Source organism: Gadus morhua, chromosome 4 (assembly GCF_902167405.1).
Source record: "Gadus morhua chromosome 4, gadMor3.0, whole genome shotgun sequence".
Taxonomy (NCBI): domain Eukaryota; kingdom Metazoa; phylum Chordata; class Actinopteri; order Gadiformes; family Gadidae; genus Gadus; species Gadus morhua.
The window spans coordinates 25,677,865-25,690,785 of NC_044051.1; the positions used below are offsets into that span (position 1 = coordinate 25,677,865).

The 12,921-nt window shown below is 42.7% G+C and overlaps 1 protein-coding gene across 1 annotated transcript in view; it reads right to left on the reverse strand.

Moving 5' to 3' along the window:
* The window catches only part of LOC115542959 (transmembrane protein 163), a 54,898-nt gene that overhangs the window by 25,723 nt on the left and 16,254 nt on the right, over positions 1-12,921 (reverse strand). Inside the window, exons 3-4 of the mRNA XM_030355479.1 lie at positions 8,772-8,815; positions 5,901-5,992 (exon numbers count right to left, since the gene is read on the reverse strand). Of these exons, the coding sequence (XP_030211339.1) occupies positions 5,901-5,992; positions 8,772-8,815 (136 nt within the window). The remainder of the gene's footprint in view (positions 1-5,900; positions 5,993-8,771; positions 8,816-12,921) is intronic.

Sequence of the window (12,921 nt, forward strand, 5' to 3'; positions counted from 1 at the left end):
TCGTTTTTGCCCGTTTCGGCTCCGTGTGGACGGGGCCTCATTGACACAGTGAGCGCACAACAGGGAAGCCCTGAATCCCTGGCAGAGGCAACCTGTGGAGCTAATGCTAAAGACTTTCTCCTCAATTCCCTGTAAAGAGTCTCTACTCTTTATGAGCTCTCGCTCCAGGCTTACATGACGGGCTAAAGGAACAATAGCCTTAGGGCGCACTCACACTAGGCCATCTGTACCGTGCCCAAGTCCGTTTCAGACCTGTACCGTGCTCAAGTACGATTGCCCCCACCCCCTGCTGTGCACTGGCCTGTGCTCACACTAGGCAATCTCAACTGGGCTTGAGTACGGTTGCCTCTTGTACATACGTCATCACGTCACCACCAAGCGTCCACTTCTTAGTAGAACAACACAGAGAACACAGTTGACACTTTACTGACTTTGTTGCTTATTTGGAGCCGTTCTATTCAGATACAGCCCTCTCTCACTGACGTTTTTACACTGCCAAATAGGCCGTTTTATGCATGCCTTTTGCGTTTACACTCCACGAGGTAAATAACCTGCTTGAGCTATAACCCCGATATACCCTCCCCTCCTGCACACATTGGTAGTTTATTGGGTTTCATTCAGTTGTAAATGCGACGGCTCCGCGGTTCCGGGGGGGGGGGGGTGGGCTTGAGTAGTGGTGTTGGTGCGCTGTCTCCACAGAGACAACGCAGTGATATGATCATGAGCAGTTAACTTGAGAGAAAGTGAAATACGCGAGCTGCTGAGAGAAGGTGATGCAGTCATATTAAACAAAGACGTTGAAAGATGGTGTGATCTACGAGAGAGACGCAGAGGAACTGTCCATACGAGGCTTTCGTCAGGATACAAAACAAGTGGTCAGCAAATTAAAGAATATGTTGGCGTTTTTGGACTTGTAAATAGTTGGTCGCGTTTGTAGCCTACACTCAGACATGAACTCATTCTTGCATGCATATCGTGATATAAAATTACTCATATCGTGATATAAGATTTTGTCCATATCGCCCAGCCCTAATGCCGATTAAAAACAAAACAAAAAAAAGCATATAAAACTTAGTTTTTGATACCTTAAATATACTTTAAACACTTTTGACGAATATGTGAATTTAATGCAGAACCTTTGAGTGTTTTAGAATACATTTACAGTCAAAAATTTGTGTAATGTAAAATGTAAAATAAATAACTAACTCCCAATGTGCTGCGCTCATGAGCAGTGACTAACACGTGCGTGCTGAGCAGTATGGTCTCACCGTTAGAGTCTACAGTATAACAAATTAACATGGCCTGGGACCTAAAGAAAATCAGGCACAACATGCTAAAACAACGCGTCTTGTGTACATTGGTGAAGTGAGCGCGCAGCTGCCTGAGCGAGCGTGCTTTCATGTTGTACGGTAAAATTCAATCTCCTCTTTTTTACTCCAGCTAAAGTTGTTAGTTAGCAAGGCGAGTAAAAAAAAAATAATAATAATAAAAAATAAAAATCGATGGTCATCATTACATCATGTTTACGAGGGGAGTAGAGGTCAACCGGGCCAGTGCCTCCTTGGCTGAGAACCAGGACAATGCTGGGGTTGTTTACCTGTGAGGCGGAGTCATCCAAAGAACAAATGGAAAACATGTTTACTGCACCACGGCAACAATTTAAATAGGCAGGGTGGCTAAACTCAGGCCCAGGGTGGGATAGGATTAACATTGTTATCAATGGTTCCCTAAATGTGACGACATGGTTCCACCTCAGCAAGCTTCACTGTACATGATAAACTAGTATCTCACCATGTTGTTGTTGAGTCAGTTGATGAATTAGTGTATTCCAGTTGATATAATGCACAGCAGCGTACACACAACAAACGTGGATGAATAAAAATACAATTGTACATGAATGTATCGGATTCATGGATATATAACAGCCACAATACCAACAATTGCACAAGCATACATACACATGCATACACAGTCAGTGGTTTGAAATTGTGTGGTGAGCAGTGTTCACGTTAGCCGGCTATAGCCGGACATTGGCCGATTGCACCCACGCATGGCCGGTATAATAAAATGTAAACGGCCCACATGTCTGAGAAAAAAAAAGAAAGAAGTTCGCATGTATGTATGAATTAATCAGTAGCATATGAAAACCAGTAGCGGTTCCTGGCCGAGCTCACCAGGGAGGCAAACACGAATGTGTTTGCCTCCCTGGTGGCAAGTTCAAAACCGGCGACAAGTTCAAACAAAAGGTTTTCTCTCGCGAAAAATTCGCCCGATACACGTCTCTACGTTCACTTTGTATCAGTGTTAATTTTGTCAGCTATTTTAGATTTAGTCTTAGTCTTTTGACGAAAATGCTTTTCTATATTTAGTCACATTTTAGTCATTGTTTTCCTTTGTAGTTTTAGTCTAGTTTTAGTCTACGAAAATTCCTTACATTTTAGTCAACTTTTAGTCATTACTTTTAGTCAAAATGTTTTCTCTTTTTAAACTAGTTCAATTAGGCTAACCCTATATAGGCTATATGGACACCTGCTAAGTTGTTCCACTCAAATAGAGTACTAAAGTGAAAACGTTACGTTGTCCTGGCAACCGGATTTTCAGTTCTAAACAACCGAACGAGAGATGGTGTTCTCCATTGCTTCCATGTGTTGTTTCTTTCAAAATTAAAATAAATCAATTTCAAGAGGTGAAAATCACTACCAATCGAAAAATGTCGAGGCGTTCATGTATTCCCCTGGGGTATTAAAAGGAAACGTTTGTAAACGTTAGTTTAGTTTAGTTTTTTTTTTAATATGAAGACAATCTATTCTCAATATTACTTACATCATTGGTAAAGCAAACTCACAAATCAATTCGCAAAAAGATTGTTCCTTTTCTATAAAAGGTTTGTGTGCCATAGGATTTCCCCTTGTTAATTTGGTTGTGTAGAACCGAAAATCTGTTGCTCTCGAAACGTGACGTCACACTTTACTACTTTTGTCTGTTCAGCCTTCAAAACGATAGCTGGTAAATTGTGAAAAATGCATTAAACTGTAATCAGAAAACGCGGTTATATGCTATAAACCCGATAGTATCTTGGGTATAAAGGCAGGGACGAATTTCAAAGTCCACCTTATGTTGAAGTATAGACCGTGGCGATTCCCATTGAAACGAATGGCGCGGTGATTTTCTTCAAAACGAGAGCCGGTAAATTGTGAAAAATGAATTAAACTGTAATCAGACAACGCGGTTATATGCTATAGACCCTAGTATCTGTGGAATAAAAGCTGGGAAGAATTTCGAATCATGTACAATGCATAACGTTAGCTCATAGCTGAGTGGACCATACCTCCCGTTGCCAAGTCGTAGCTAAGGTCCGTCCTATTTACTGGAGGAGTGAACAGTTGCATAAGAACCTTACGGGAGTGTACTGATTGGAAAATATCGTGCATTTTGAATGTCCAAACAGCACACCAATAACATTTTCGTCCTGTCTCGTCTCGTCAACGAAAACAAAATGACATTTCGTCATCGTTTTTATTATCACAGATCTATTTTTAGCTCGTCAACGTCTCGTCTTAGTCACGGAAAAAAGGTCGTTGACGAACATTTTTCGTCATATTTTTCGTTAACGAAATTAACACTGCTTTGTATGGGATCTTGTCGCCCTGTTGCGTTTGGTGTGAACGCACAAATCTTTCCCAACTGGGCAAAGCTGGCCAAAATCGCCAGTACAATCCCTGTGTCCAGTGTTCCTGCGGAACGAGGCTTTTCTCTCCAAAACAGGATTAAAACATCTATCAGAAACCGCCTAGCTGAGGTAAAGGTGACGAGGTTGATGCGCATATCGAGCCTTGGGCCGGGGTTGTTGAAAGACTTCAACTTTTCGCGAGCAGCGGAGCACTTCCATGCCATGAAGTTGCGGCCAAAGTAGCCTGCAAGAATTGCAATTATCGAATTAATTATTTTTTAACCGTTTTCCATTTTTGCCGAGAATGGCAAAAACGTTTTTTTAGCCTAGGCTAATTTAATAAATGGCATTTATTGAAGCAACTTAGTTTGTGTCGTTGGTCGTTTAAATGTGGACTTTGTGATTATTTAATTATTAGGGAATAACGTCCGGAAGATACTCCAAATGTCCGATATTCTGGAGTAGTGTCTAGCGTGAAAAAGTCTAGCGTGCGGGTGTCTTCGTTCATAAGAAAATAAAAACATTCGGGAGTGTGCAAATTATTATAAAGTGGTCTACACTCCGTGCGCAGCCCGGCCTTCTCCAGTGAACCAAGAAAGCTTGAGCTGCGACGAACAGGGTATTTTTGATCAAACACTCAACTTCACTATCGCAACGCTATTTTTAATGGGAAAAAAGGGTTGCATGGATATCCAGCTCAGGTTGCGTAGCCGTGCATGTGTGCATGTCGGCTCATTAGCATACCTCTCCCAAGTGTGCTCAGGCCACGGAATTGAAGTGGACTTGAGTATGGTTGGCGTGCTCACACTAGCCAAACGATCTAGACTTGAGCACGGTTACAGGTGTGAAACGGACTTGGGCACGGTACAGATGGCCTAGTGTGAGTGCGCCCTTATTCTCACACAATATTTATGATACTGTTGTGGACACACACACACACACACACACACACACACACACACACACACACACACACACACACACACACACACACACACACACACACACACACACACACACACACACACACACACACACACACACACACAGATGAAGACCCCCACAGGATTATGCTCTGTGTGGCGAGGGACAATACAAACTGACAGTAAGCTCGTTGCTACACCAAAGACTACTTCACATTCAACATCGGTCCAGCATGCAAAACACACACAGACTCAAACACAAACACACTTTCTACTCATCTATTGGACACTGATCCATTGATGAGCATGCATCACTGTTTTCCAGGATGAAAATATTTACCATCTGAAAATTCCGTTAGGAAACCCTGTATTTTCCAAAGTGTCGAAATGCGCATGTGCACCGTAGTTGGCCCAGCCTCAGACAGAGTCTGACTTAAACCTGTGTGTCTTGCTAACAAAGATACTACAGTGAGCCCAACTCTTGACCCAAAACTCAGCATTGTGACTAAATTGCATTGCACAGTTGACATGAATACTTAATGTTTTATATAAATTTTACTCAGAAATCATAATGAGTCCAACAATTTTAAGTTTTCGTTTTTACAGTGTGTGTGGCATGTGTGTGTGTCTGTGTCTCTGTGTGTGTGTGTCTCTGTGTGTGTTAGTATCATAAATATTGTGTGAGAATAAGGGCGCACACTAGGCCATCTGTATTACCAGCTGTACCACAGGCTTGGTAACCAGGGCAACCCAAAACGGAGAGAAAGGCACACACACACACACACACACACACACACACACACACACACACACACACACACACACACACACACACACACACACACACACACACACACACACACACACACACACACACACACACACACACACACACAAACTCTCAACTTGATGTGTGATCGCCTTGGAAACCATGCAGAGGTTGTCCAGAGCTGATTAAGACCACACACCCCTACCAGTTCGTAACAGAAGAGATTGCAGGTAATCCAACACAGACAGACAAACACGCACACACACTGACCCACACCAACACACCAACACACACACACACACAGACACACATCGACACATAAGGACACACAAATAAAAACACACACACACAATCAAACACAAATACACACACAGTACGTACACCATTTTCGTATTCACATATTGAGAATCCAAATTTTGGGGATTTAATCAGACCTCTCAGTGGGGCTCGGGAGGGGTCTGATTAAAACATATAGTACATGTATGTAAACAGTGACGTCAACATGTGAACTGAACAGTGCAGTCCTCTCTGTACTCACATGTACTCTCTGTGGGCCGAGTGCACGGCGGCCGCGTTGCTGTAGCGCCACAACACAATGATGGAGGACAGCACGTCCAGCAGGGCGTCAAACTACAACACAACACAACAACACAACCACCTTTAACCTTTGATCTCTGACCCTCTCTCCTACACACACGGCGCTATGTCACTTTATCATTGACTGCCTCCACCAGACCTACTTCTGGTCGGGCCCTCACACTAAAGGGGGGTTCTTAGAGATATAGACAGTGTTACCCCAATATTATCCATTCAATGGGATATATTATAATGTATTTTCAAAAATAAGTATTACAGTATTTCAAATTGATGTCTATCGTTCCACTGTAACAGTGACATCATAACAGTCAGTGCGTTTACATGACACTGAAGAAAATCGAATGATTGGGTTAGTCTGATGTATACCCCTGATTGGATTATTAAGATGTATAAACCTTAGTCTGACTAAAATCGAATCAAATCGGGTTTCTCATAGTCCGATTAAGATTATGAGATTAATGCGTTCTGCGCATGCTCAAGATCTTTTCTTGGGGCCGTGAGTTGGAAGTAGGGCTGGGCGATATATCGATATTTGAAATATATATTTTTTTTTTCAACCGAGATATGGAACGAGACGCTGTTGTCAACATCGATATAGTTTGATTTGCGTTGAAAGTACAGGATATTTTATCCAAATAACAGCAGCTTCGAACCGCGACTGCCGCCTGCTATTTCGTAACTCTGCTTATCTCTCTCCCGCTCTGCCTCCGGCACACACATACACGGCGTGAAAAATGGAGTCCGCCGGTAAATGCGGCACGGAGGAGCTTGTATGTAAGCAGAAGACAAATGGCTCCATAGTTTGGAAATGTTTTGGGTACCAGGTGTCTGACGAATGACAGAATCAGGTTTTTTTTAGAGAGTGCTGAAATCTGTCGCGACTAAAGGGTAGAGTACGACCAAACCTCTTCCATCACTTGCAGCAGCACAACGTGCTCAAAAATGCGTGCAGCGACCCCAAATCTTAAGCTGTCTCGACATTAATTATTTTTTATTCAGGTAAAGGCAGTACAGCAATTGTCCCAAAATGATTCCAGGCTCCTGGACACTCGCCGGAAAGCTCCGGCGGGTGTCGCTCCATGTCGCGATTCAATTCTGTGCTTCAAATTGATGAGGAAGTGGAAGAACCAGAGACGTCGGAGATATATTAATAATATAATCATTATTAATATATAAGAAGATTCATAATATTCCGGAGGCGCACACAGCTTTTGGCTGTGATATTATATATACTATATTGCAATGTCGGCAGTGTCTAGTCCGCGGCTTATTCAACCATCGAACTGTATTCAATTACGAACGATAGGAATAGTGAAGGTAAATTCAAACGGTATGTAGGTAGGCTATAGTAATAACGGTAGCTCCACGGTAACTCCCCCCTCCCCCCCATCAGCAAGGCAGGTTAACGAGCACAGCGACGCAGGCAGGCTGGAAATGAGAGCACAGTGGCGCCACCGATGTAAAATGATGAGTTGGAGCGCAGCAACGGCAACTATGCTAATGCATCAACAAATATTGATATTTATCTTATATTGATATTCTGCTTGAAGACATCGAGATATGACTTTTGGTCTATATCGCCCAGCCCTAGTTGGAAGTAGAGTAGGTTGGTGGTAGTAACTTCGGGCACATCTGTCAAAATAAAGGTTTTTTTCTTACAACGTGTTTACGATCTTTATTCATTCATTGCGCTGCGGCCGAACTGACGGGATATTCTCTGATATTATGAATCTTAAAGACTGCGTCGGGTTCTCTGACTCTCCGGTACTCCAACAACAAGTAAAAACTCGTAGTGGGGGTTATCTCGGCCACGGTTAAGAACGAATTGGGGGAAAGGAACTTTGGCTTTGACTCTCTGAAGTCTAGATTGAACTGTGACATGGAGTTGAAAGGGATTGTTGCCCCATGCAGACTCCCGCCGGAAGGGCTCCGCCGCCGGACTCCCTGCCAGGCAGACACATGGCAGAGAACATTGAAATGTGTTATTAGGCTAGAGAAAAGTAATTTTGCTTTTTATTGTTGATCCAGATCTTATGGAGGTGATCCACAAAAGCCTATATGGTTGGAAAAATGGGATGTTGGAGCAGCAGAGGGTTTATTTTTTTAAATAAAGGGACGTCGGACTAGGGGGCTTTAGGACCAATGGGAATTTTTCAGGTTATTCAGAGGTCGGAACAATGGAGCGTCGGAGTAATTACATAGACCCGAAACATCTTTCTCGAATGCCGACCAGGTTTGTTGATGCTGGTGACGTAAAGAGGTCAGCCGGTGGCTCTATTACCACTAGATGAAATGGCTACAGTGCCACCTATCGTACCAGGGTATGACATGCTTCGGCCAATGATTCGATTCTCTCACCGCCATGTATACTCGGACAATTGCAGTTGTCCGATTGAGGAGCATAGTCGAACTATGGCTTTTTTCTGATTAAACAGTGCATGTAAAGGTACTGAGTGACATCTTAATGGTGACATCATAACAGTGACCTCTTGATGGTGACATCATAACAGTGACCCCTTAATGGCGACATCATAACAGTGAACTTTTAATGGTGACATCAAAACAGTGACCTCCTAATGGTAGCATTTAACAGCGACCTCTAATTGGTGTCTTTATAACTGTGACATCTCAACATGACAGCATACCGTCAGTGCTGAAATCAAATATACCATGACATCATAACGGCGGCCATTTTAGCAGGGACATCCTAATGGTGACATCGTCATGGTGAGATCATCATGGTGACATCGTAACAGTGACATTCTAATGGTTACATATTAGCGTGACATTATAGCAGTGACATAATACTTACAGCAAATCCAAAGGCTGATGCACTGTGTCTCATGATGGAAACAGCTGCAGGGGGCACAGAGATATTGGTGAGATATAAAGTCTGAGATTAACATCTGAAGTGTGATGGAAGATGCTACGTAAATTAAGCACATAAGCTGTAATTACAACACACAGCCACAAGGGAGCAGGATCAAACATACAAGCTGTAATAACTACTTCAGCCAGTGGCTGAAGTAGTTATTACAGCCACATAAGGCAGCCACATAAGGCAGCATCTTTAAGACGGACGCGGAAGCCGGAGCTAAGACGTCACATAGGCCACGCCTACTTCACACAGGCCACGCCTACTTGACACCTACTTGCCAGGAGCCAGATGAGGTCAGAATCATAGGCAAACCCGCTGAGAGCCTCGGGCCTAAGCCCCGGGGCTTGAAGTAGCTCTATGATATTTTTCTCCACGCTCCTCCCTTTTGCTTCATAGTTACCATACCGAAATACTTTAACGAATAAAGTGAGTTAAAAGCGATCCGGTTTAGACTACTTTCTTCAAGAACACGACAAAGACCAGCTGTAATCTGAAGGAACTGGTATTTTTCTTTTCTTTGGTTAATGTATTTTGGACCAATCCTGTGGCTGGGATCTGCAGACACATGTACATGGAGAGGTTCTCTCTACTGGATCAACCGGACCACTCTGGTGTCAGGTGCTGTGCAGTCTAAACGGTGGTTAGTTCTGCTCTAGCATTGTTGTACCTCTGGAGCTGAGATTGGTATCGTAGTGGTTCTGGTTTCAGCCATTCATGTTCCACAAAGGTCTCATGCATTCAACACTGGGATAAACCTGTGCTACATTCAAACATAGATAAAAACTTTATTATTATCAGTCCGTTCATGCGTCAATTATTTTTCTTAAATTGTTCAAATTGTAAATTATTGATTAGGTTAATTGATCGGTTCACTGATTCAGCAGCAGCCTATGCGGGGGCTCCTTGGGGCCCCTTTAGTTCACATGCTGCTCATCTCAGAATGTGTAGCCGCAAGTATCTCCACATTCTGCCGCTTTTCCTTTGTGCGACCAACCTAACCCTCAAGCTAGCTGTAGCCAGAACACAGCCACTCCCTGTGGGTTCTACTCAGACACAGCCTGAACCCCGCTCTACTAGGGGGGGAGAGCAGACCCCCGCTCCACTAGGGGAAGGAGAGCAGACCCCAGCTCCACTAGGGGAAGGAGAGCAGACCCCAGCTCCACTAGGAAGGAGAGAAGACCCCAGCTCCGCTAGGAGAAGGACAACGCCCCTGCTTCCAATAATGGTAAATTGTGCCAAAAAAATAATAATAAAGAATCTGTGGGTAAACAGCGAGACACAAGCCACTGCTGGTAAATAAACTGTGATGTCCTAACAAAGTCTGTCCGTCTGTCTGGGACTGACAGCAACAGACAGAGAGGTGGGAGGAAGAGTGAGAGGGACAGGGGAGGAACTTGGATGGATGGATGGACGGATGGATCCATACATACATCCATACATACACACATTTATAGATACATACATAGATACATAGATATAGATAATACTATATATCAATAATACTATATATCTACGGTGACGGCTGGTGGTGATTTTGGGTCGGTGGGCTAACGAATGCATTACATTTATCAATACTTCACATCACAGGCAGGGATGCACCGATCCGATATTTGTATCGGTATCGGTACCGATATTGAAGACATTTCTAGATCGGGTATCGGTGACAAATGGGCCGATCCATATTTAAAAAAAAAAAACGTTTATGTACATACTTGAATCCTATTCCTACTACCTTGCTGCTTTGATAATTGAATTTCCCACGAAAATGTTCTCACGGGATTAATAAAAGTGTATCTATCTATCTATTGGCTGATCTATTCAGTTTCTATGCTGTGCGCTGTGAGTGACGTCACAAACAAGCAACATGCCGTGCGGAGCCTACAGTGATTGCAAAATGGAGCGAGCAAAAGGATCTGCTATCTGGAGCTATTTCACTTTACCTAAGCCAGCAAGCTCCACGGCTACATGCAACATATGCAAAGTAAATGTCCTGAGGGGTGGTACTAAACCTTCTAGCTTTAATACCACAAACCTTATAAAGCACCTCCAAAAATTCAAGTCTCATGATCCCAGTCCTTTCCCCTCAATGAAACTTACAGTTTGTAGCCATAATTTCGCGCTGTTTTTCTATATCGGTATCGGATCGGTATCGGCCGATACTAAACCTCAGATATCGGTATCGGTATCGGAGGTGAAAAAAGCGGATCGGTGCATCCATAATCACAGGGCTCCAGACGCCATGAGGTCACCTTTATATCTCTGTTCATAACTTTCATATAATGTGAATGATTTTTAAACAAGAATAAGGTGTAGAGAAATACGTGTCTTTATTTGAAGCACAATTATAAATAAAAAGAAAAATAAGGTGTTTGAAGTGCTTTACTGAGCTGAAATTGAACATTTCGACCTAACCATTAAGCAAAATCTAACTTTTTTTTGTGCTTAAAGTAGGCCTATTAAAACACTTAAAATGTTGACCGGTCTCCCTTTGCGTAAAATGCGGCTGTAGACGATCACAACACTCTTTGGTAGAGACGTCTGGGTCGCCGTCAATCATGAAGGACATGTATGTGGCGTTTCCGACGTCCGCAGCTGTCTTTTGCTTTAAGTTGTCGCCTATTACTGCAATGAATTGTGCACATGCCATCTCCTCGCTATACGTCGGGTTGACGTTTAATCCATTTTTCTTCATGCGATTAATTTCGGATTTAAATTTGGTGAATGCCAATTCCTCTTTGGCAATGTTGTATGCAACATTAAATTTGATAATTTCCGATTCCTTAGAGAACCTTATTGTTACTGCCTGTTGCTGAAATGAATCTGGGAGAGGGGCCACTTTCTCTACACACTTGTCATGTCATGTTGGGTTATTTAGACATATGCTTTTTTAATGTTTCTATACGAAACGTTGTTGACCCGCTTAACTACTACCGGCCATATTCTGACCGCAGTCCTGACAGTAAAAGCAGTGTGTTCCGTAATGCACTGCGTAATAATAAAATGTTAGATAGATGAGTCAGCATTTAATTAATTTGTGTGACAGAAACAACTAAATTTCATGGATACATTTAAAGTTTATTCATTTATTTTAATAAATAAATTATGATAGATACGTTTAAAAACACATACTACACATACGCCATATTGCACTTGCGCTACTGTGCTGTGATTGGTCGAAGGTCACTGTACTGTAGCTACTGTGCTAGCTGTAAGTCCAAGGTCAGCCTTTGGGCTAAACTAATTTAGCCCAAATGGGAAGCATTTGAAGGGGGCGTGTCAGAGCACCTGTCATCAAACGTCAATGGAAGCTTACGCTACTGTGCTTGGGCTAAATGAAAATAGCCCAAATGGGGGTGTGTCACGACACCTGCCAATCGCAATGAAATGGCCGCTTACGCTACTGTGCTTGGGCTGAACGACTTTAGCCCAAAGGGGAAGCATATGAAGGGGCCGTGTCACGATACCTGTCAATCAAAATTTAATGGAAGCTTACGCTAAGCTTATGCTACTACTGAAAACATTTGGCCCATTCACAGGAAAAAAAACAAGATATATGTATCATATATCCTGGGTTTTTCTGTCACTTTTTGGTGCTGTTGCTGCTTTAGGTTCTACCAAAATATAAAACAATATGTTTTATTGTAAAAGGTAGGGAGGGCTTAGCCCTGTTAGCCCATTTATACCAGCCGTCCCTGTATATCTATAAATATATATGGATGATGGATGGATGGATAGATAATATCTATCTATCCATCGATAGATAGATAGATAGATAGATAGATAGATAGATAGATAGATAGATAGATAGATAGATAGATAGATAGATAGATAGATAGATAGATAGATAGATAGATAGATAGATACTCTTTTCTTTGTCGTTGCTGGTTTATTTTTAGCAACTGGGCTCTGCTTTAGCTTTTAGCAACATCAGCCTGAATGCATTAATATGAGATAGCCTGCAGTCTCTCTCTCTCTCTCTCTCTCTCTCTCTCTCTCTCTCTCTCTCTCTCTCTCTCTCTCTCTCTCTCTCTCTCTCTCTCTCTCTCTCTCTCTCTCTCTCTCTCTCTCTCTCTCTCTCTCTCTC